The sequence below is a fragment of the Sciurus vulgaris genome, assembly GCF_902686455.1.
Source record: "Sciurus vulgaris genome assembly, chromosome: 3".
Lineage (NCBI taxonomy): Eukaryota > Metazoa > Chordata > Mammalia > Rodentia > Sciuridae > Sciurus > Sciurus vulgaris.
In genome coordinates this window covers 167449099-167472658 of record NC_136463.1, presented here as the reverse complement: position 1 = coordinate 167472658, position 23560 = coordinate 167449099, and the positions used below count along the sequence as shown (strand labels likewise).

Below are 23560 nucleotides of genomic sequence, written 5' to 3'. Positions count from 1 at the left end.
TGAATAGATGATTGATTGAGAAAGAAATGATAATGAGAACCACTCAGGCTAGCTTATATTTAAATAATCCAACGTAAACAAGGAGTTATACAACCTCATTTGAACCTTAAATATGCCTAAGGCTGTAAACATCCACAGAGCTTGCTGTTTTTTAAAATACTTTTAACTTTCTGTAGCTTTTTTACTGTCTTACTAAGCTGAATTCTGGGAATAACTTTCCTGAGTTTTATAACTTGTGCTGAATTCTTAAGAGCCAATGTGAGAAAAGTGGGAAGAACCAGCTATTTCTGGGGAAAATGTGGCTCACTCCTTTATTGATAGGGCATATTTTATTTCTTTAACAGTCATGCAGTTCTTCACCTAACAAGACCTGCCAGAACCCATAACTCATACTTACAGTCACATCCTTTGTTTGACATCAGTTTGTGGGTTTGTGGTTTGGTGATTTTCCTGTAATGGTCTTCCCAGACAGAGAGTATCATCTTAAACTTGGGAAGATTTTCGCTGGCTGGCTCAAGCAATAGAAAATACCTAGTTCTAAAGTCTAAGACTGTTGGAGAGAACATAATTTGTGAAAAAGTTGTGACTTTCACAGATGTTCAATGAAAGAAATTGACTGTTCTCTGAATTGTTTCTTGTGGGTCATTAAAAATGGTAACCCCCAACTGCCCTGATAGTTTGGCAAAGTGAGCCGCAGCCAAGTAGTATATGATTTCAGAGGTACTGGAGAGCACCATGGGTCACCCACCTCCGTTTCCCCAGATGCCACCAGAATAACATACTTAACAAAATAACTCACTAAACCTTAGCTTCAGTTCAGCCATTACTGCAATCTCTGCATAGTGGCCCACATAGATATTGGGCTTTTTCCCACACAGTATTTTAAAAATAAAGATAAGAAATGAGACATTGAAATCCAGACTGAAAAAAAAAAAAAATGGAAGAATTGCAGTGTTGAGCCTAAATTCCCACATGGCATAGAAAAAAAGCATTTCACTGGAGCTATGTAGACTAGAGTCTAAAGACTTTTTAATCCCTGTTTGTATAATTCTGGAGGATAACTCTTTGTCTCACTAATCATTCATGATTTACTATAAATGCCTTCAGTAGGTTTTTTTTTTAGCTGGAACAGAGTTTGTTTGGGACATAAAGCAGAATTGTGAAGGTATAAGACAGAGCTATTAATGTGCTCGAAACACTTGAATTTAACTCGCTCAACTCAAACTTCTTGGCTTCTAAGGCCTCACCTTTCAAAATTTATAGCAAGAATTTTCAAGGCTGTGGGAGTACCTGCCTTAACTGTATACAAATGCTCTTTCTCCCCCTTGCTTTAAAAATTTTTTAAAAATTTATTCTCATTAGGTATACGTGACAGTAGAGTGTATTTTAACATATTATACATATATGGAGTATAACTTACCCTAATTAGGATTCCATTCCTAAGGTTGTACGTGATAATTGAGTTTCACATGGTACATTCATATATGAACACAGGAAAGTTCTGTCCAGTTCATTCTACTGTCTTTCCTATTCCTGCCCTCTCCCTTCCCTTCATTCCCCTCTGTCTAATCCCCTTGCTTTAAGCAATATTCTCACTAAGAGAAACAACTAGTGCCAGGATGCTAGGAGATGCAAAATAAACCTTTGTTATGATTTCTAATTCTAAGGTTAGAATACTAAACTTCTGTAGAATTATTACTCTGCATGAATAGTCATGTTTAGGGAATGAATTTTTAGAATTTAAAATGCATCCATGATTTCAGAGTTTTTAATTTTCACATGGTATCACTTACTGCAACCCAAAATATTGCTCACCATTGTGGACTAATTCAGCATGAAGCTATTTTTAGATCAACATCTGTAATTGTACTGTTGTTATTAATGTTTTAAGAAATCAAATGATCATCTGTTTATAGTGACCAGTTATATATTTTATGAATGATATAAGAAAACTTATTGTCACCAAACTCAAATCCCAACAATGATGAAAAGACACAAATCATAGAATCTAAGGAATTGAAAGGACTTCCTTTGAGGTCACCTAGCCCAAAAGCCATCATCAGAAGAGCCAGCTCCCCAAACCCATGCTGGACCTCCAGAATCGGGGCCTAGATTTTTACCGGGTGATTTTTCATTGAGAAGCACTGTTCTTTCTTACCCAGTGAAGGAACATCTTCTCCAGCTACTGGTTTATTAAACTCAGATTCTAGATAAAAATACTTGTTTTTTATATTCTCCGCCATCATCTGTGAGTCGAAGGGTTGAACACGTGTCGATTCATTTCTCAGTGCAGCCGTTGAGCTCCATTCCACCTTTCACCACAGAGGTCACTTCGACCAGCATCACGATCACATGGACCCCTGCTCCAAGGATTGGGTTTAAGGTAAATTGCAGATGTTCCTAAACTCCTGTGATGCAGCCTTGAGGTGCCCTACTGATTGTGCACACAGTGGATAGAAGCTATTCAGGAGAGGATACCTGGATGTTGTCACCTGCTTCTGTTGCCCCTTGCCTACCTCATTACTTGCTGTAAGGATGGACTGAGTGCTTTGCAAAGGAGAAACCATTAGCATGGACCTGTTAGTTGTTGCTGTTTTATTTTCTCTATCCTTTCCCCCAGGGAACTGCATTTAAGAAAAATATAGGAGAACTCCATTTGATGTGTTGTTCTAAATAGGTGCCAAGGAGTTCACAAAAGCCAATTTAGGGAGAACAATTAAACTCAGAGTCATTTCAAAATCACATTTTTATCCAATCAGTGTCCTCTCCACTTGTTCAAAGCCCTGTGGGTAAATCTCTTAATAGAAGTTAAGATCGAGGTCTCCCCTGTAGATATCTGGATTCATGTTCTTTAAAATAATGATATTAGGGAAATGATGAATACAAATGAATATGCTTGAAAGAATTACTTTCATTGGTATATAGAGTATGGAGGAAGAAATAATTTATTATGACTGAAATTAAGACTAAACCCCCAGGATTGTTTAAGAAATAGACCAGAGGTCACTTTTTGAGTATGCAAATGACTATATTGATTAGACCACTTAGAGAAACTCCTTTTTGAAGTGCACCAATGTACCTTGGCAATTTTCCTTAATAACATCAATCTAACCTTCAGAAACTGCATAGCATATGAAGGATTTCTCTGGAGTCTTAACACCATTTGAAAACACAATGTTACCTGGGTTTTTGAATTAGAAATTTGAAAGGATTTAAAACTATGGGCACATCATTTTAATTCTTTTGCAACATATCCTGCAGTTGAAGCTATGAAGCTATGAACACACTTCTTCAACAAGACGGTTTTGTGTGTATTTTTTTGTGTTTTTTTTTTTTGTTTGTTTGTTTTTTTTTTTTTTTTTTTTTTTTTGTAGTGAAGTGCTATAGGGGCAGCTGAAAAGTGAATTGGATGTGAATAACTCATTTAATAGAGTGCCTAGGGAATTTCTTCTAGCACAAAAGAAAATAGAAGTAAACTACCATGTACCCCAGAGCTCCCTGTTTGTACCAGGAGATCCTTTATCAAGCAAATCAGCATTTTTAATGGAAGGTTCCAGGCATTTCTCTGGAACCTTCCATCACAAACCATCTTAGTGCCATTTGGAAGACACTTCTTTCACCCTGGCCCCAATACAGGGAATTTCCAGCTGAGGTGGGAAATGGAGTTGGAAAATATCCCCAGTAAAAGTACATTGTGCATTTCTGAGGAGTCATGTTATGTTACAACCACAGCCTGTCAACAGTAACATGCCTGAAAAGCTTGACCTGGGTGTTCATGTGCTCTCCTCCCTCTAGCTGAGTGTGGAACCAAGCCAGGGAGGTGAGGCCCCACGAGAAGTGACTTCAGAATCAGGAAGCGCCGTCATGTCCGGCTTGACTTCAGGAATGGAATACATTTACACCGTTCAAGTCCTGAGAGATGGGAAAGAACAGGACATACCAATTATCAACAGAGTGGTGACACGTAGGGAGAGTTCTTGTGTCTTTTTCTTTTCTTTTAGATTTTCAAACCGTTTCGCTTTTTAAAATCTGCTGTCAATAGCAGTACTTATGAGAATGATATGGGGGAAATATTTTATCCCGACTTATTATTTATAAAAGTTTGGAAGAGCAGATTCAACTCATGCCATGTATTCTGTGGCATAAGAAATGATTTTTCCCCATCAAGAGTATTTGTGAAGTAGAATGATGGAAATAATTCCATTAGTAGTACAAAATCATTGATCGAAAAAAAAATCCTCTATTGGAGGATTACTGTCCACCATGTTTTCATATTTTCATAGTATAACCTCTATAATTTCAGCAATTCTAGAAGAAAGGGAGGAAGGGAAAAGAAGGAAGGGACAAAAACATTCCTCTGGCCAAGTGCTTTGTTTTAGCTCTAATTTTAATTAACATTTTCTTTCTGCATAGCGTTGTCTCCACCCTCGAACTTGCACCTGGATGCCAACCCTAATACTGGCATACTTACTGTGTCCTGGGAGAGGAGCACCACCCCAGGTAGGCCTTAGACCGGTCAGAGGGTGAATACCTACTATACCTTCCCAAAACCAAGACTGTAAATTAAACAGAAGTTCTGGCTAATGTTGGTTGCATTGGTTCCTGTTATACTTGAGGAATGTATCATTTAACTATTTCTAATTTTACTGTTAAAAGTTTTGCAGGTAGTAGCTGGGTGCAGTGACCCATGCCTGTAATCCTAACAGCTTGGGAAGCTGAGACTGGAAGATCATGAGTTGAAAGCCAGCCTCAGCAACTTAGTGAGACCCATAGCAACTCAGAGAGTTCCTTCTCTAAAATAAAATATAATATTAAAAAAATAACAAAGGTTGGAAATGTGGCTCAGTGGTAAAGTGCCCCTGGGTTCAATTCCCTGGTACAAAAAAAAAAATGTAAAAAGTGTTTCTTGCACACTTTTTACTGCTATGTGGGTATAAAGCTGAAGTGATTGTTTCTAAATCTGATCAATCTTTACAATCACACAAAATAAAAGTAGCTCAAAATGTCCTTTAATTTCCCTCTGCAGTCTAGAATGATTTTGGTGAATTTTTTTTTAAATCTATGAAAACATAGTTTAAGCCAAAGCTACCTTGTTTCCAACTGAGTTACTCTGATTTTAAAATTTCCTGCTGGGCAGTTTCATGCTGGTTGGCACCTGATCATTAATGTCCAGTTTCAATGGCCTCATTGGATGATCACTAGCAAATGCAATGACCTAAATATTTCTTCCCATCAAGTTGGATTTCCTTGTAGATACCACTTTAGTGTTCACCTTGTTCCCAATGATAAAATCCACCATTGTTCCTTGTCCTTTGGTGAGTGAAAAATCATACTTCCTCCTCTTATCTTTCTCTGGGTCCTTCAGATCTCTAGTTGTCACTATCTTTGTCTGAATGTTTCCCTCCTCCCCCTCAAACCTTTTACTGCCCAATTTCCATGATTTCTGAGGTCTTCAATAATTTATAATCTTTTTCTAGAATGAGCATCACCACCTTGAGAGTGTTTCATACCATGAGAGTGTTTCATACTGTAAAATGCAGTAGCCCTCAACTGTCCTGCAGAGAGTTGATTCATTAATGAAAAGCAGGGGAGAGTGGTAGAAGAGAGGAATTGGTTATCACTTCCTCTCTTTCCAAGATTTCCTTTCTTCTTCTCCTCCTCCTCCCCCCTCTCCTCCTCCTTCTTGTTGTTTAAAGGTAGCACTGTTTTTTGTAATTGATGCATAAAATTTGCACATGTTTTTGGGATACAGTAAAATAATTGGATATATGGATACAATGTATAATGATCAAATTAGCATTTTCATCTCCTCAAACATTTATCATTTCTCTGTGTTGGGAGCTTTCAGATTCTTCTAGTTAGTTCAAAATAGATCATAAATTATTGTAGATTATAGTTACCCTAGCATGCTGTAGAACACTAAAACTAATCACTTCTATCTAACTGTATTTTGGCACCATTATCTAACCTACCTACCTTCCTTTCCTTTCCTCTTCCTTTCGCCTTCTTTCCTTCCTTCCTTCCCAGGCTTTAAGCCCAGGGGTGCTTTACTGAGCCTCATCCTCAGCCCTCTTCTTAAAAAATTTTTTATGTTGAGACAGGGTCTCACTAAACTGCTTAGGGCCTTGCTAAATTGCTGAAGCTGGCCTCAAACTTAAGATCCTCCTGCAGCAGCCTTCCAAGCTGGGATCACAGGTGTGCACCACTGTCCCCCATTATCTGACCTTTCTGGATCGCCTTCCCTTGCTACTCTTCCTAGTCTCTAGTGACCTCCATTCTACTCTCTTCTTCTATGAGATCAATGTTTATAGTTTCCACAAATGAATGAGAATCCACAGTTTTGTCTTTCTGTACCAAGCTTTTTTTCTTCAACGCAATGTTCAAGATTTTCAAGACTGTACTCGGACTCTTGGTCAGCCTCAAAGGGTTGGATGACAGTAGAACCCTCAGTAAAACTCAGCCTCCTTTGTGGTCCAGCATGGAGTCTCCATTATTACTCTGTGGGTCATCAGTACTCTGCCATAACTGCCTCCTTTCTGTTCTCTCCAGATATCACTGGCTATAAAATAACCACCACCCCTACAAATGGACAGCAGGGATATTCTTTGGAAGAAATGGTTCCTGCCCATCAGAGTTCCTGCACTTTTGAAAACCTAAGTCCTGGCCTGGAATACAATGTCAGTGTGTACACTGTCAAAGATGAAAAGGAAAGTGTCCCTATCTCTGATACCATCATCCCAGGTAATAGAAAAATAAGCTGTTATCCTCAGAGTGGCAGTTTCAATAAGAAGGGATTAGCATCTTAATCCCCAGCTGGCTGAATGTGTCAAGTGTGTTTGGGATTTAATGCCAGCCTCCCAACCACACTCTCCAAAACTGCAAAGTCAAAACGACTGTTTGGACAAAGGCTTGCTGATAACACTGCTTCACTGTCTGTGCTTCACTGGGATGCTCTTTGTTGCGATGGGTATGTAATGGAGTGGCAACCATGGCATTAACTCTACTCTTTGCTCACGTGGAAATTACTAAAACAACGTCATGTGTCTGTACTCAGTGCTGACGGGCTAAAAGTAATATGGTAAATGCATCCCATTGGTACGTTTGTGCCTGATTTTATAGTCCATATCAGTTTTTAGCAGCTGTCTAAAAATAAAATATTTTTTGTCTCCATGTGTGAGCACTGAAATAGTACATGGTTGACAATGTCAAATTCCTTATCTTGCAACTTCAAAGCCACCTTTTTTAACATTGGGAGAGGGAAGAGAGAAGGAAGAAGGAAATAAAGGCCACGCCCACAGGGCATTCCTTCTTACGAATTAAAAAACAACATTGCAAAGCCCTATCTAGGGATAGGTTCATTGTTTGTCCAAAATTGGATTATGACAGAATGAAATTACTGGACAGATTGTGTTCCCTTTGGCACTATTTGGTATGTGTTTACTAATGCTAATTAAATAACTTTGATTATGAATTAAAAGATTGGCAGTGGCCTTGGACTCAGGCCTGTCTGTCCTTGGCCTGAATGTGCTTTTTGAAAGGCACATTTCACACCATACATCCATAATGCATTAATATTATCACCATGATGTTGACATGAGTTTGTATGGGGCAAAAAAAAAACCATTCATCAGCCAATTTTTTAAAATCTTCATGCAAGCTTTTAGTTTCCTACTGAAACAGTTTGAGATGTTTTTTAAAATCATTGCTGATACTTACTGTGGATATTGTGTCTGGGTTTGTGGAATGGTTTTGACATCCTCAAATGGCCTATGATTTTTAGGAATCTGAGAAGGTCAAATTGTACTGTTTAGGGACATTTTCAAAATGCAAGGAAATCCCTAACAGAATATTATAACCTGTTTTATTCTCCCAGGGAAGCCAACTACTCATGTTACTTAGGAAATCTTTTCAGATAATTTGAAGCAGATTGCATATTACCATCATTGCTTTACCATTCCACCGATTTGACTACTGGTAACCTGATAAACACTGCTTTATTTTTTCCTCTTTTTTTTGCCTCTATTTTCCTGTTGCCCCCTCTTTGCTTTGTAACTCAATAGAGGTGCCCCAACTCACTGACCTAAGCTTTGTTGATATAACCGATTCAAGCATCGGCCTGAGGTGGACCCCGCTAAACTCTTCCACCATTATTGGGTACCGCATCACAGTAGTTGCGGCAGGAGAAGGGATCCCTATTTTTGAAGATTTTGTGGACTCCTCAGTAGGATACTACACAGTTACAGGGCTGGAGCCCGGCATTGACTATGACATCAGCGTTATCACTCTCATTAATGGCGGAGAGAGTGCCCCTACTACACTGACACAGCAAACGGGTGAATTTTGAAAACTTCTGTGTTTGAGACGTGGATGGTGTTGCATGCTGCCAACAGTCACTCTGGTTAAATATGGATGTTTCAAGGGAGAAGCCAGCAATTGGCCACATAGATTAAAACGGGTGGATTGGGCATAAGGAATCTAAAGCATATGCCTGACTAATTGAATGAAGGCGTAAGCAAGCAGTCTTAAGTGCACTTTGATTTAAACTGCAAGTATGCATAAAACTAGAGAAATCTAGATGTCTGGTCTATTAAATATAAAGCAGCATAGGTGAGTTAAGTTTATAGACCTAGCATTTAAAAAAAAAAATCTAACAGGAATACCAAATTTTAAGATGAGCACCAGTTAACGCTGAAAGATACACTTCCAGAATATGCCATTATGCTTCTCCTTCTACCTCTTAATAAACTCCACCAGTTCCTTCTCTGTAGCTAACCAAAAACTCACCAAAATTTAAAGTAGAATGGAAAGGGTTGTTTTGATGTATGAGAAAAATGAACTTCGGAGCATTTTAGATTTTGTTGCTATCGTAAGGTAAAGGAACTCCTCTTTAACCACAGTCTGGGGACCAGCATGCAACATCGTAAAGGTTCTCTGCCCTGCATGGGAAGAAACATGCTGAGAACCAATTTGCATGAACCCTTCTCACTTGTAAGTAGAATTCACGGAATGGAATTGTGTCTATGCCAGTAGCTTGTAGACATTTCACATCGGGGCGGGGGACATTTAGGACCTTCTTGTCTTGTGTTTGTGTGCATGTGTTTTTTTGGAAAGTAACCGCTATGTTTCTCTTTGCTGTGTGGCAACTTAAGCCTCTTTGGCCTGGGATAAAATAATCTTCAGTGGTATTAGTCTTGTATGTAAAATCACCCTGTTTGAAAGTAGATTAAAATGATTCTTTAAAACACATTGACGATGGCAGAAAGCTTCAAGGGGCCTAACAGTACTGGATGTAATGTTTTATTTTTAACAGTAGTCCACCATGACTTAGATTAGATTTAGATTAGACTATTTGCATGATTATGACTCTGTTTCCTTTATGCATGAAATATTGACTTTTTTTTTTTACCTTTCCAGTGGATTTGTGAGCTTTGACTTTAAAATTACATTAATTTGATCTTCCTTTTTATTTGAAACCAGCTGTCCCTCCTCCCACGGACCTGAAATTCACCAATGTTGGTCCAGACACTATGCGTGTCACCTGGGCACCCCCTCCATCTATTGAGCTGAGCAACCTGCTGGTGCGCTACTCACCCGTGAAAAACGAGGAGGATGTTGCAGAGTTGTCGATTTCTCCAACAGACAATGCGGTGGTCTTAACAAGTAAGAAATAGGGTGCATCAGTTTCATAAGTACTGATTTGGAGCATATGTACTGGCTCTGAGTTCTCAAGGAGAAAATCAACTCAGAAGAAGAGCCATAGCATAGCTCCAAACTAAATCCAAGTCCGGGTATGCTTCTATAAATTCTGAAAGACACAATGCTTATTTCTACCTCAATATACTTTTTAAAAAAATTTTATTTTTTTTTTTTACAGACTGCATTTTGATTCATTGTACACAAATGGGGTACATCTTTTCGTTTCTATTGTACACAATGTAGATTCATACCATTTGTGTAATCATACATGTACCTCGGGTAACGATGTCTGTCTCATTCCACCATCTTTCGTACTCCACCTCCCTCTCATTTACTTCTACATAATCTAAAGTTCCTCCCATTCTTCTCTCACTCCCACCACTATAAGTGATATCAACCAATCCCAAAAAGATCAATATACTTTTGATATCTATAACTTTCAAAAATTCATAGTGGAAACCCCTAGCAGTAATGTTCCAAGACTTCCAACCCATTCTGCTTCCAACTAAGCACATAAAAATAAGTGAATATCAAGAGAGATTATTGACTAAACCTAAGTGTTTAGAAAAGAAAAAATATGAGGATTGAAAATATCACCATAAATGTCCCCATATCTGTTGTGTTTTCATTTTTTTCTGGTTTAAGTATCAGCAGATAATCTATCTAGCATTTGAAAACTTATAAATAGTGGCTGATTGCTTGGGATAGATCAGGATATTGCAAAGACAGAAGTTTAATATGTACTTCAAAAAGCACTTATTGGCAGGATTTCTCAGAAGGCTGAGGTCTTAGAAAACAACTGACATTAAACAATTTATGGAAATTGTCTTTTTCTGGTCCCTGCCATTTTAGAACAGAATTTTTTTTTGAAAGAAAATAAAGAGTAGGCTGCAGTATGGTGCTGTGTTTCACATAAACATTGCTCCTTATATTTCACAATTGTGGTACAATGTGTAAGAATAGCAAAAGATCCACATAACCAGAAATGGCTTATATTTAGGTACATTCCCAAATGATAGTCTGAAAACATTCTCTTCCTTTCCAACATGTTTTAGAAATCAAAACACAAAGAAAGGCAGCTTTTTGTAACCATGATCTTGATTTCTTACTTGCTAGCTGATGGCAGAGAACATCCTTACATCTGCATGATAACATCCGCAGGGCTGTTTTTGTTCTAGAGCATTCTGGAACAGTGGTGACCTCATTCCCTGGTATATAGTCAACCCCACATTCCATGTTGGTCCCAGCTTGGCCAACACCCATTTGCATATTCATGTGTTCTAAGACCTTTTGGTCCTAATGCTGTGACCTCAAGGTAGCCAACTGCCCCTTAGAGAATTATTATCCTGCTTTAAAGATGAAACAACCAAGGCCCCCAGTTGTTAAGTGACATTGCCCCTGGACAACTAGGAAGGAAGATACGAAGTTCAGGCATCTAGCCCTCTCGTCTGGTCCTTTTCCAAACCTTGCAGGAACCTCTGCAAAAAAGACTGAAAAGTTGACAGTGCACAGGGGAATGAGGGTCTAGTGAGCAGAAGTTCAAAGTTTGGAAAGCTTCCTCTGTACCCTTGGCTATATCAAAATGGAAGAAAGGACACTCAAGGATATATGCTAAACGTTTTAAACATATTCATATGGAAGAATTGATTGCTGTTCCTTTAGCACATGTCCCTTTTCCAGTAAAGGTTCATTGTTAAGACCTCTGAAAGATCTTAGGCAAGTCAATTAAAAATGATCATTTCTATGTGCCTCAGCTTTCTCCTTTATAAAATGGGAACAGTTATCATAAACCAAACTCCCAGAGGTAGTGGTTATATTTTTCATGTTGAATGTAGTGATGGTTCACACCGGTTAAATCTATGTCAAAACTTGTCAAACTGCACATAGTAATATTTGCAGTATATTGTATCATAATAAAAGTGCTTTAGAAAATAGCAAACCACTGAGTAGGGTTGTTGGGCAGGGTCAGTGATCACCCATGATGCCGGAGCAGTTGTCTATGGTGCTCACAGTGATCACACTATCCAGTGCAGATGGAACTGAGTCACTCAGAGGAAGCACTGAGGGCAGGGCTTAGACAGGACCCAGGGCAAGGTGACCCGTCCTCATCACCTGCTTACAGACCATCCAGGTATCGCTGTTCATGTAGGTATAAGTAGGCTGCAGGACTGAACGCTTGTATATGGCACCAGTTGAAATAGTCCCAGGAGCGCTTTAGTTTTTCATGCCTTCAAGCTCAAGTTTAAAATGAATCTCACTTGCTCCTTCAGACCTCCTACCTGGGACCGAATATTTAGTCAGTGTTTCCAGTGTCTATGAAAACCACGAGAGCATACCTCTTAAAGGAAGACAGAAAACAGGTAAGTCTTGGAGCAACATCATTATCACGTAGCTCGTACCTACCAATTTTAAAGAACAAAATGAAACACTACTTCTAAATATATACCTTATCTTTTGTGGTGATGGTGTGGGCAGGCTTGTCATTACTTTTTCTTCAGTGGTCTTGAAAATTAAAAGACGTCTCACTCAACAATTAGTAATTACTAATTAGCAATTCAGTCCCTAACATTCTCCTCCTGCTTCCAGAGAGAGGACTGAAATTAGTTCAGAAATTTTTGCTGTCTATCCTTTAAAAAACAAACAAACAAACAAACAAACAAACAAAAGAACTCCCAAGAAGAATATCTCATAATCTCTGTTATTTTAGAGTTGCTGGACATTGCTTTCCATTAGACAATATGTTCTTTCTTAAATGTGCTTCTTTTAATTTTTCCCTTTAAAAAAGCAAACTTTAGTATGTTTATTACTTTATAATCCAAAAAGGATTTCCAAAAGGAAGTTAACATATCACAATTCGGTCTGAGTATATTATTAAATAGAATTAGTGAATGTTTCAACTCAAACATAAATTTTCTGTAAGTCCCAGAAGGGTTAAATAATTTGAATATGGGATTAACACTGAATTCTTGTTAGTTTTTAAGAGTTCTCAATTCCTGAAGGATTACCTGCATTTAATCTGTCCAGGATAATGTCTTCAGTTTTAGAAAGTTTTATGTCCAGCATTACCACTGCTCCATTGACATATCAGTCTCTTCTTGGGCATAGAAAGCTTCTTTGGGAGCTTCTTTAACTCAATAGTGGGCAGATCTTGTTTTACTTTGAGAGATACAGGATGGAACATAGACTACTTGAACATTGAAGCACTTGAAAATATCAGTTCCCACAATATCTTAAATATCGGTCTTCAGATGTGATACTGAGACCTACTATAATGACATGTATACAACACTGAGATTGCTTAGAAAAAGAAAAGTAATGTGTGAATTGGCTATTGTGAACTGTGCATATATTACTTTAAACTTCATCTGTGGCTTTGAATCAGTGCATCATAACCTGAGGTTCAGGTCACCTCACTACATTCATGAGAAATGCTAAAAAAGTTGGATGGATGTAACTTTCTCCTACACCTTCCTCACATTTTAAGCTGGTGATATCTTGTCTTTTTTCCTCCCCTCCTCCTCCCACGGGTGGGAAATACAGGTCTTGATTCCCCAACTGGCATTGACTTCTCTGATATCACTCCAAACTCTTTCACCGTCCACTGGATTGCTCCCCGAGCCACCATTACTGGCTACTGGATTCGCCATCGTCCCGAGCATGCTGTTGGAAGACCCCGAGAAGACAGAGTGCCCCCCTCTCGGAATTCCATCACCCTCACCAACCTCAATCCAGGCACAGAGTATGTGGTCAGCATTGTTGCTCTTTATGGCAAAGAGGAGAGTCTCCCCTTGCGTGGTCAGCAATCAACAGGTAACTTCTTGTTTGTTCTTCAGAGAAACACAGACTTTCCTATACAGTTGGTACAGTCTATGAAATAGCTTAGCTTTGTGTCAGCAGAGTCATCCTTTCCTAAAAAATAGATCATGGTTAAAGACACAGAGAGGCCAGTGAGAGAATGTGTGGAGAAAAATCTCCCTCTTAGAATATAGTGAAGAAGACAATTTCTTTACCCCAAGAAATTTTTCACCTAATTTAGATATTTATGTGTTTCTAATTACTAAAGTTTTACTCAAAACACAGAAAACATAATGCCATTTCAAAGTTCCCTTAAAAATATAATTTTAGTGTAATAGTGCCATTATTCTTGGAAGATAGATGCTGAAGCACTTAGGGGAAAAGTATCATCTTGATATCTCTACCTTAGTTTGGAATGATTGAGAGAAAGAGAAGCAAATGTGCAAATGTTTCCAAACAGTACACACCTAAGATGAGGGTATGTGGGTGTTCATTGTATTATGTTTGTGGCTTTGCTATGGTTTTATCAAAATAAAAAGTTGAGGGAACAGAAACCTTCAATATATTTGAAATAATCATTTTATCTCAATTTAAATAGTCTCTTAACCCCTTTTCTTGAATTGTTCATAACTTTTAGTAATACTAATTTCATAGAGTATTTACATTTTTGTTTGAAAGAAACATAAAAACAATTACCTGGAAAATGAACAAAGAACATCTAATTATCATTTGAAAGTTATGGATGTGAAGATTTGTCCCTCATATTTTCTAGTTTCTGATGTCCCAAGGGACCTGAAAATCGTTGCCTCAACCCCTACCAGTGTACTGATCAGCTGGGAGCCTCCTGCTGTCACCGTGAGGTATTATAGGATCACCTATGGAGAAACAGGTATGTTGGTTACTTGCTGCTTCACATTCTGAGCTGACCAGAGTCTGCTGTGGAGAATTCAAAGGCTCAAAATGGACATGAAATTAAAATAATTTTGGCAGCACACTTGCAGAGACTTGTCTAGTACAAGAATAACTGGAATCTATGTATGTATAGTTGATTGTAAAATCAAGAGAAAAAGCCGTTTGTATGATAAAACTAGAGGAGGAATAGCAGAACTAGGGAAAGAAAGATTATCAGTTCACAAATATATTATCATTGGTAAAATGTGATTTTTAACTTTATTTTTCTGTATTCTCTAATCTTTAACATAAATATATTCCATGAAAAATTTTTAAAAGGATGCAGGACATGCAATCCTAGTCTGAGTAAGGGCTTACCTCTCCCCCTTTTAATGTTAATCTACAGCTCAGTAACATTCCAAAGCTAGAATCTTAAAATAACGTTAACTACAATTGTCTCCCTACATTATATACTTATCAAGGTTTATTACGTGCATAAATACACCTTCCTGTCCAGGATCTATTAATAGCACTCTTTAAAGAGGAATAAGCAATAAAATGTGATTTACATACTGCTTTCAATATGTTAATTAATCAGTAATGCCCAAGTAACTCCAAGCCCCTCACATTATGGACTAACCCCTTTTCACACAGGAGGAACTAGCCCTGTTCAGGAGTTCACTGTCCCTGGGAGCATGTCCACCGCTTCTGTCAGCAACCTTAAACCTGGAGCAAATTACACCATCACAGTGTATGCTGTCACTGGCCGTGGGGACAGCCCAGCCAGCAGCAAGCCAGTTTCCATTGATTATCGAACAGGTACAAAGTTCTTTTCTGGGGCAACATAGGATTATTTATTCAGATAATTTTTACAATGTTCTCCCAAGGTGTTTTCCTCATTGTAAAACTGATTTCCTTTCTTTTTTTTTTTTCTTTTCTTTTTTTGCTGGGGATCAAACCCAGAGCCTTATACATGCCAAAAATGCACTCTACCACTGAGTTATAACCCCTAGCCCCAATTTATCTTTTTAATAAGACAAAACCTGTAGTTAACATTACAAGTCAAATATATCAGGAAGGACTTCAAGAGCACAGATTTTTTTTAATGTGTTTTTAATTGATACTCCTCATGTGCCTGCAAGTGATAGGCAGAGAGAGAATATTCAATAAATATTTGTTGAGAGACAAATGAATGTATTGATAAGGTAGGAAGACAAATGCCTACCTGTGTAACTTCTTTGAGAATAAAACCATCATTTTGAAAACATTTGTAATGCACTTCCACTCCTCAAAACTATCTCTTTATTCTTACAAAAGAAACACCTGGGAGAGGTTAATAGGAGTAAGGGATCTTTTGAATATGTATCAGAACCAGAGACAAGGACTTGTCCAGTCTTGTCTCCCAGGACTGGGCATGCACTGGTTTCTTTTTGCTTTTATTTGTAGAAATTGACAAACCGACCCAGATGCAAGTGGTTGATGTTCATGAAAACAGCATTAGTGTCAGGTGGCTGGCTTCAGGTTCTCCAGTCACTGGTTACAGAGTGACCACGACTCCCAAAAATGGCATAGGACCATCACAAACTAAAACTACAGGTCCAGGTAAGGATAACCCCTTCTCGTCACATACAGTAGGATCAACAGAGGAGGACAACATGATAGTCCTTCCTAAGTGGATGGCCACTTAGTCATGGGAACCATACGTTTCATGCCATACTTCATGCTTTCCCATTCATGGGTTCAGGACTCGAGATCATTTCCAACTCATTTCACAGTAGAAGTTTTAGGATGCACACATTTCTGGTTTTATGTGCATAGTTCTTTCTGTTTAGTGATGTGGCCCTCTTAAATTATCAGATCCACCTTTGTGGTTTGGTTTGGCATGCACACCAAGATGCATGACCGACTTTTCCAGATCTTTGAAGATCTGTTGTTTTTATTTTATATGAAATATTTGTGAAAATAGGATCTTAAGGAACCTTAAAACCAAGTTAATTTTCTTTCTTCTTTTTTTCTTTTTTTTCCAAGAGCAGTAGCATTCATTGTTGGGGGCATCATATTAAGTTTTTGACCTTCTCCATGAATGTGATTTTATTCCAATATGGGAAAATTGCGTTAGCAATAAACAGGTGTGGCCAGGAGGAAATTGATGTCTAACTCCTCCATATTTTCATGACAATTCTGCAAATAAAAATTTGAGACCACACATGCTTACTGTCAATCTCCTGAAATCCCTTCGATGACTTTTTAGTGCATAGGTGCTACATTTGCTTTTCACTGCTCTTACAGATGAAACAGAAGTTACCATTGATGGCTTACAGCCCACGGTGGAGTACTTGGTTAGTGTTCATGCTCAGAATGGAAAGGACGAAAGCGAGCCCCTGGTTCAAACTGCAGTAACCAGTACGTAACCAATGTGTGATTTCCATTTCCAAAGTCAAATTTTATTCTTGGGTCTGAATCCCCTCTGCTTGTCTTTTGCATTTATACAAAGGAAGGGCTAGCTTATTGGTTAGGTTGTATCTTGAGCAGAGTCCTTGCAAACATTTTTCTTTCTCCATGCCAAGTAGTGAACTTACAGGAAAAGAAATTGTGGAATTACCAGAGTGAATTGCTGTGCTTTGAATTTCTTTTGCTCAAATGGCCTCAGCAAAATCTTATTTGCCTATTGCAAATCTACAAAATATTTTGCTAGGACCTTCTTTTCTATGACTGGATGGTGAAGTTGATTAAAGTATGCATCATGAAGCTACCATGTTTGAAGGACTGTGGCTGGAAAAAAATTTTCATATAAATAACTAATAAGAAAAAAAGAAGAGTTTTAGAAAGCTTATAGCAATCTGAATGTAACATTGAAAATCAACTTTACCACTTCCAAGGCATAGAAAATCCAGGTCTATGACACTAACATCACATTGCAAAACAAATCTTAGTTGAACATCTTTATATCAATGCAAATAAATCCCCCAACGTGGAGACATTTTGCAGGGTGTCTACACGTCTCATGTACACCTGTTTTAATAAGTAATGCAACATCAAATATTTCCTAAACCAAAAATATTTAAGCAAGTGTCAAGTAATTTTCCATTGAATAGTGGGTTAATTGCATTTTAATTCATCAAAAAAAATGGTATCTGCAAAACTGCTTTGCATGTTATAAAAATGCTTATTTCACAACTTGCTTTTCACATAACTTCTTACCATTAATTTGCCTAACAGACATTGATCGCCCTAAAGGACTGGCATTCACTGATGTGGATGTCGATTCCATCAAAATTGCTTGGGAAAGCCCACAGGGGCAAGTTTCCAGGTACAGGGTGACCTACTCAAGCCCTGAGGATGGAATCCATGAGCTATTCCCTGCACCTGATGGTGAAGAAGACACTGCAGAGCTGAAAGGCCTCAGGCCGGGTTCTGAGTACACAGTCAGTGTGGTTGCCTTGCACGATGATATGGAGAGCCAGCCCCTGATTGGAACCCAGTCCACAGGTATCTTGGTAATTGCACCACCAGGGTGCTCATGGGAGCAGAGGCTTTATGCCTTGCTGAAAGTACACTTTATTGGGCTATTGATTCCCATGTAAGGGATTGAAAAAAAAAATAAGCCTCAAATTCTTAGTTAGAAAAGATCCTCTTTAAAGAGGAATGGTAATAGACAATTTTATGTGATATTTAGGTAAATAAATCTGATTAAAAGAAATCTTAGAGTAGCTTGGCTTTTACATAAGCCATGAAACCAGACAGCTGAAGATGATACTAAAATTTTGGATATTTCCTAAGCTATGACTCCCTGTGGTTACTCTCACACTATGTACAAAGGAAAGAAGTTTGGCATCCTAGAGTTTATTCTAAGAAAAGATCCCAACTAGGACATTTCATAGCAGCACGATTCTGAGAGCATGTGGGTAAGACCTTTCTCCCTGGTTAGATAGCTTGTGCTGGTGTACAATTTGCTTAAAGGATTCTGATTCAGAAACACAGGAAACAGTCATTAAAGCAAATACTTTCCACAATTCTTTATCTTCTTGTGCTTTCTGAATCAGAGCAGAGTGCTAAAGATTTGTCCTGGTGACGGTATAAACCTTAGAGTTGACAATCTGATTATTGCTCTTTGCTTCTCTTTTCTGCTTCTATTGTGATCCAATTTTCTTATGCTGCACACAAAGAATACTTTAAATTTAGCAGTAACATCTGCCTTGGGGTGCAAATAAAGAGAAAATAAAAACATAATTCTATCTTTTTTGAATGGAATACTCTGAAATGGTTTTCCATACAAAGATAATTTATAGAAAAAGGGCCATTGTTGTTTTCATACAAATGGAAAATCAATTGTAATGACCAGTAAGCCAATTTGACTCTTCTTTTTTTTAAGGAAAAACAAATAACTTTGAAAACCCAAAGTTTTCTAGAGCTTTAGTATTTAAAGCGTTTCCAGAATTTGAGAATTGGCAGATATAGAACACACATTTCAGCAAACACTTCTTTCCTTTTGTATTCCTTCTTGTTACTCTCTTGTACTGAATCTTTTCTGGACCAGGGAATTCATCTAACCCAACAAGAGCAATCCCTCTACTTCTTGGAATTCACTCTATGTTCCCTTTTCCCCACTTCCTATAAGATAACTTTCACCAATGACCATTCCAACAGCCATCCCTGCACCAACCAACCTGAGGTTCACTCAGGTTACACCAACAAGTGTGAGCGCTCAGTGGACAGCACCCAATATCCAGCTCACTGGATATCGAGTGCGGGTGACCCCCAAGGATAATACTGGACCAGCGAAGGAAATCGACCTCTCTCCTGACAGCTCCTCTGTGGTTGTATCAGGACTCATGGTAAGAAGTGACTTCTCTCATTGGAATAAAGGAGGGCCACTTTTCTGTAGTTTATAAGGTGGTAGAAACATAATCTCATGCTCAATCTAACTGATCTTTTCCTCCTGCCATCAAATAATTTTATTATAATTTTATATTGACCTAAGCTTTTCCAAATGACTAGTGGAACAGAATTTTATAAATAGCTTTGGATTTTGTGTAGCTCTTTTGGAAGTATTCTACTTATTTTAAAAGGTCATATGTATGTGGAGGGCAATTTGCATATAGATAGGCTGAGTACATAAATTCACTTCAGTTATACATTTTTACTTGGCAAGAGATATTCTCCAGACTGTACTGACCCAACTTGACCCTACCCTCATTAAAACATTTTTAAATCCTCCCAGACTTGTATACAGAAAACTAGCTAGGATCCCAAAGAATTGGGAATATTCTAAGACCAGTTCCAGGGAAACTATAGAAAGGGGGATTCAGAGACAGAAAATAAAATTTTCTTTGTCTATGATCAGAAAAAATCGTGATTTATACCTTTCATATCACAAAATAAAAATAAAAACAAACTCATACACATTTTCTTCATTTTTGTCATCAGCTTTGCATGAAAATCCAATAGTTTACTTGGGCTTAAGCCCTAAGAGCATTTTTAAAGTCATTTCATTTAAGTTTGTTGCTGATCATCTGTAGTATAGAAATGAAATTAATCAAGGAATTTACAGTGTTGTGGGATTTGTTAGTTTATTAATATTTTTAATAATAACCACTGAATTATCTAAAGCCAAGGTGAAACTCTCTGGGCTTCTTGCAATGACATTGCTGAAGCTCACCATGCCCTTATTTCTAGGTGGCCACCACCTATGAAATGAGTGTCTATGCTCTTAAGGACACACTGACAAGCAGACCAGATCAGGGGGTCATCACCACTCTTGAGAGTAAGTAATCAAATCTTCTAGTCTCAAAAAATTTCCTGTATAAACAAAATTAAAGAATGATAAATGAATTCTGTGATCACTAAGTTAACAGTGGAATGAGTCCCAATCTTGAAACTGATATGATGATGTTTTATGCCCCTCCAGAAAGAGACCCACTGATACCTAAAATGAAATCCTTTTGTAATGTGATAACATTGATGTGGCGGATCAGGACTATCAGCTACTTTATGTGCCACTTTTAGAATTTGTTTTCATGGAGTTAGGTCTGGGGAGGACACGTTGGCTTCTGCCCTATCTTAACAGCACCATAAGTATAGGATCAAGTTTGGCCCAGATTTTAGTTTCTGCTCCATCAATAACTTGCTGAGTGCTCTTTCAGCAGTCACATAAAGTGTCAAAGTTTCATCTATAAAACAGAGATAAAACAGGAATCCTTTCTGTTGAGAAAAAAGATATGAAGCCCTATAAAAACGACAAAATACTAGCAATAATACTGGCTATATATACATATAATTGCTAGCTGGTCATGCTATTATAATTTCTACCACATACTTTTACAGTATAGTAAATTAATCATTTTAATACTTACTGAAGTATTTGTAGGTACTGTAAAGTCAGACCTAGGAACCACTGGTAGTATTTATAAAGCTTTTCAGTTCTTCAAAGAAAAAGGCACTCAAGGTGAATATTTCCACGTTTCCTAATGACTTTTGAACATTCTCTGAATGCCAAGGGAGATAATCTACACACTATTTAGTCAATGTATTTTCTGAAGGGGATGTATTTGGTGTGTAATAAAGATATGTTTTAAAAGACAGAAATCTTACTATATGAGCCAGGCAGGCACTAATCTCTAGCTATAATCCCATGCAGATACCAGCCCTCCCAGAAGGGCCCGTGTGACAGATGTTACTGAGACTACCATCACCATTAGCTGGCGAACCAAGACTGAGACGATCACTGGTTTCCAAGTTGATGCCATCCCAGTAGGTGACCACCCCCCAGTTCAGAGAACCATCAGACCAGATGTCAGAAGCTACACCATCACAGGTGAGGGGACCCGCCACTCTCACCACAGGTGGCAACCATCATTCACAGTGTAAACTAGCTTCTTAGTTACTCTGTGACTGACACTAATTCAATTTATTTCCAATATTTTATGAGAACAGTTTGAAAAACTGATTGTGATACCATGATCAAAAATAGTTTTGTCCTCTGAATCTCTGATTTTTGTCTAGTGTGTCTCAAAGAAACAGCCTGTTTCATTCATCAGATTTGTTCTTTCATCCCTATGCCCTTCCTTATTTAAAAAAGTAACATTGTAATAATGTTTAAAACCAAAAGAAATTGAGACTGAGGATGCAGCTCAATGGTAGAGCACTTGGTAAAGTCCTGGGTTCCCTCCCCAGAACCACAAAAAAAAAAAAAAAAAAAAAAAAAAACAGAAAAAAAAAAAAGAAACTGGTGTATAGTTCTTAGCATTAACATAGATCTTAAAAAACAAATTAATAAAGACAAAACAACATTACTTAATAAAGTTCAAAGTTGTAATTAGAGGGAGTTAATCTGGAGCAATTTAGGTCTTTTTGCACTGTACAATTCTGATTCCAGGTACCAAATAATGACACCTGTTTACCCTGCAGAGAAAACCCTCTAAATCCCTCATTCTCCAAGAGGGCTGCTTCTAACATAGCATTTTTGCATTCCAAAATTTATTTTCGTCCGTGTCCTTCTCGGCATCAGTGATTTGCTTATAAGTATGCTCCACACTAACAGTTAAGATCCACACCATATTCTACTTTGTTGTTCAAAGGTGGACCACTCCTGTGGTCTGCATAAGTATGGGTTGGTAGGTGAACCAAGAAGATAGCAGGTATGAGCTTGAAAACTTTCCTAGTAAAGAAGAACCCGTAAAAACCATCTCCTCTCACACCCCAGGTTTGCAGCCCGGTACCGACTACAAGATCTACCTGTACACCCTGAACGATAATGCCCGCAGCTCCCCGGTGATCCTGGATACCTCCACTGGTAACTGTCCTTTGTGCTGAGGGACACCACTGGCTGGTACTGCAGTCAGGCACGGGAACTTAAGAAACGAATGAGGGGTCTTTGTAGTATGACTCCCTGTGAATCATGTGAACAGTTTATAGAATTCTCACTCTCAAGTCTGATTAGAAGGGTTTGGGGAAAATATGGGAGCGTTTTCTTGGCTTTTATTTTCTGAGACTTAACTTTGGTTTCTTTTAGCTGTTGATGCACCTTCCAACCTGCACTTCCTGGCCACCACTCCCAACTCCTTTTTGGTGTCATGGCAGCCGCCCCGTGCCAAGATCACTGGCTATATCATCAAATATGAGAAGCCTGGGTTCCCTCCCAAAGAAGTGATCCCTCGGCCCCGTCCTGGTGTCACAGAGGGCATTATTACTGGTACTGTGCTCCCAAGCTGTTCCTTTCCTCCTTATTCTCTCTGACAGTCTAAAGTCTGAAACTCTGTGTCTTTGATGCTATGTGTCATGAGTAGGGGAAGCCGGGTACTTCAGAAGGCATTCTCTACACAGGAGCAGGGGAGCTTACTATATCTCAGAAGGCCTAAATTCATGAAGATGCAAGTTTTGATCCTGTTAGTGGCATAACTAGAGTTTTGGCTTTTTCTTGATTGGTTGGTTTGTTGGTTTTTGTTTTTGCCGTAAGCTTACCTGTCAGTTCAGTGCTGGAAAAAGATGTCCTTCCAAGTACACTAAGTGTGATCCTGCCATCACATTCAGCTCCCTATAGATCGAGTAATCTTGCAGGACTTGCCAAAGTGCTGGGTACCACAAAGTAGGCCTGGAAGCAGAGCCACCCCACAACACACATTGTACACATGCCTGGAATGTGGCAGAAGTCCTGGTTTTTTACTTCTCAAGAGGTCAAGAACTGGCTAGCAAGGATGCTTGCTCCCCAGGAGCCTCAGCTGCTGAGACTGACTCCCACTTGACTAGCTGAGCCCACAACATGTCATGTCGGTTCTGTTTTCCCATCAGGCCTGGAACCAGAAACGGAGTACACAATCTATATCATTGCCTTGAAGAACAACCAGAAGAGTGAGCCCCTGATTGGGAGGAAAAGGACAGGTAAAAAGCACTTTCTAGCTAATGAGAGGAAAGTTAAGATCAAACTAACGAATGATCGATTTTGCTTTAGGAAAAGGGTCTCCTTGTTTTGATGCATCTCATGAATATTTTTTCTAATAGCTTATGTATCTTATTCTCTGACAGGAGGAATAACTAAACATCCTCTGTAGAGTTCCATTTAATTTATTTCTTTACTACAAGACTAGTCAGTATAAAAACCTTGTTATTCACCTTTCAAAAAGTCAAATCCAATATGAAATATAAAACCAAGTTGTTATTGCTATTCTTCTATACTTCTTGT

At 38.4% G+C, this 23560-nt stretch overlaps 1 protein-coding gene across 9 annotated transcripts in view; it reads left to right on the top strand.

Annotated features, from left to right (window-relative positions):
* Positions 1 to 23560, top strand: part of FN1 (fibronectin 1) — a gene marked incomplete at its 5' end in the record, with an annotated part of 62765 nt that overhangs the window by 29037 nt on the left and 10168 nt on the right. For 3 of the 9 annotated variants that reach the window (XM_079135164.1, XM_079135165.1, XM_079135161.1), the window contains 19 exons: positions 2289 to 2383; positions 3796 to 3964; positions 4414 to 4500; positions 6550 to 6741; positions 8061 to 8333; positions 9478 to 9660; positions 11967 to 12056; positions 13237 to 13506; positions 14264 to 14380; positions 15037 to 15201; positions 15829 to 15984; positions 16672 to 16785; positions 17602 to 17871; positions 19030 to 19217; positions 20059 to 20146; positions 21020 to 21196; positions 22085 to 22174; positions 22394 to 22573; positions 23170 to 23259. In XM_079135164.1, the coding sequence (XP_078991290.1) occupies positions 2289 to 2383; positions 3796 to 3964; positions 4414 to 4500; positions 6550 to 6741; positions 8061 to 8333; positions 9478 to 9660; positions 11967 to 12056; positions 13237 to 13506; positions 14264 to 14380; positions 15037 to 15201; positions 15829 to 15984; positions 16672 to 16785; positions 17602 to 17871; positions 19030 to 19217; positions 20059 to 20146; positions 21020 to 21196; positions 22085 to 22174; positions 22394 to 22573; positions 23170 to 23259 (2994 nt within the window). The remainder of the gene's footprint in view (positions 1 to 2288; positions 2384 to 3795; positions 3965 to 4413; positions 4501 to 6549; positions 6742 to 8060; positions 8334 to 9477; positions 9661 to 11966; positions 12057 to 13236; positions 13507 to 14263; positions 14381 to 15036; positions 15202 to 15828; positions 15985 to 16671; positions 16786 to 17601; positions 17872 to 19029; positions 19218 to 20058; positions 20147 to 21019; positions 21197 to 22084; positions 22175 to 22393; positions 22574 to 23169; positions 23260 to 23560) is intronic. The other 6 variants (XM_079135168.1, XM_079135163.1, XM_079135167.1 and 3 more) reach the window with 3 other exon arrangements.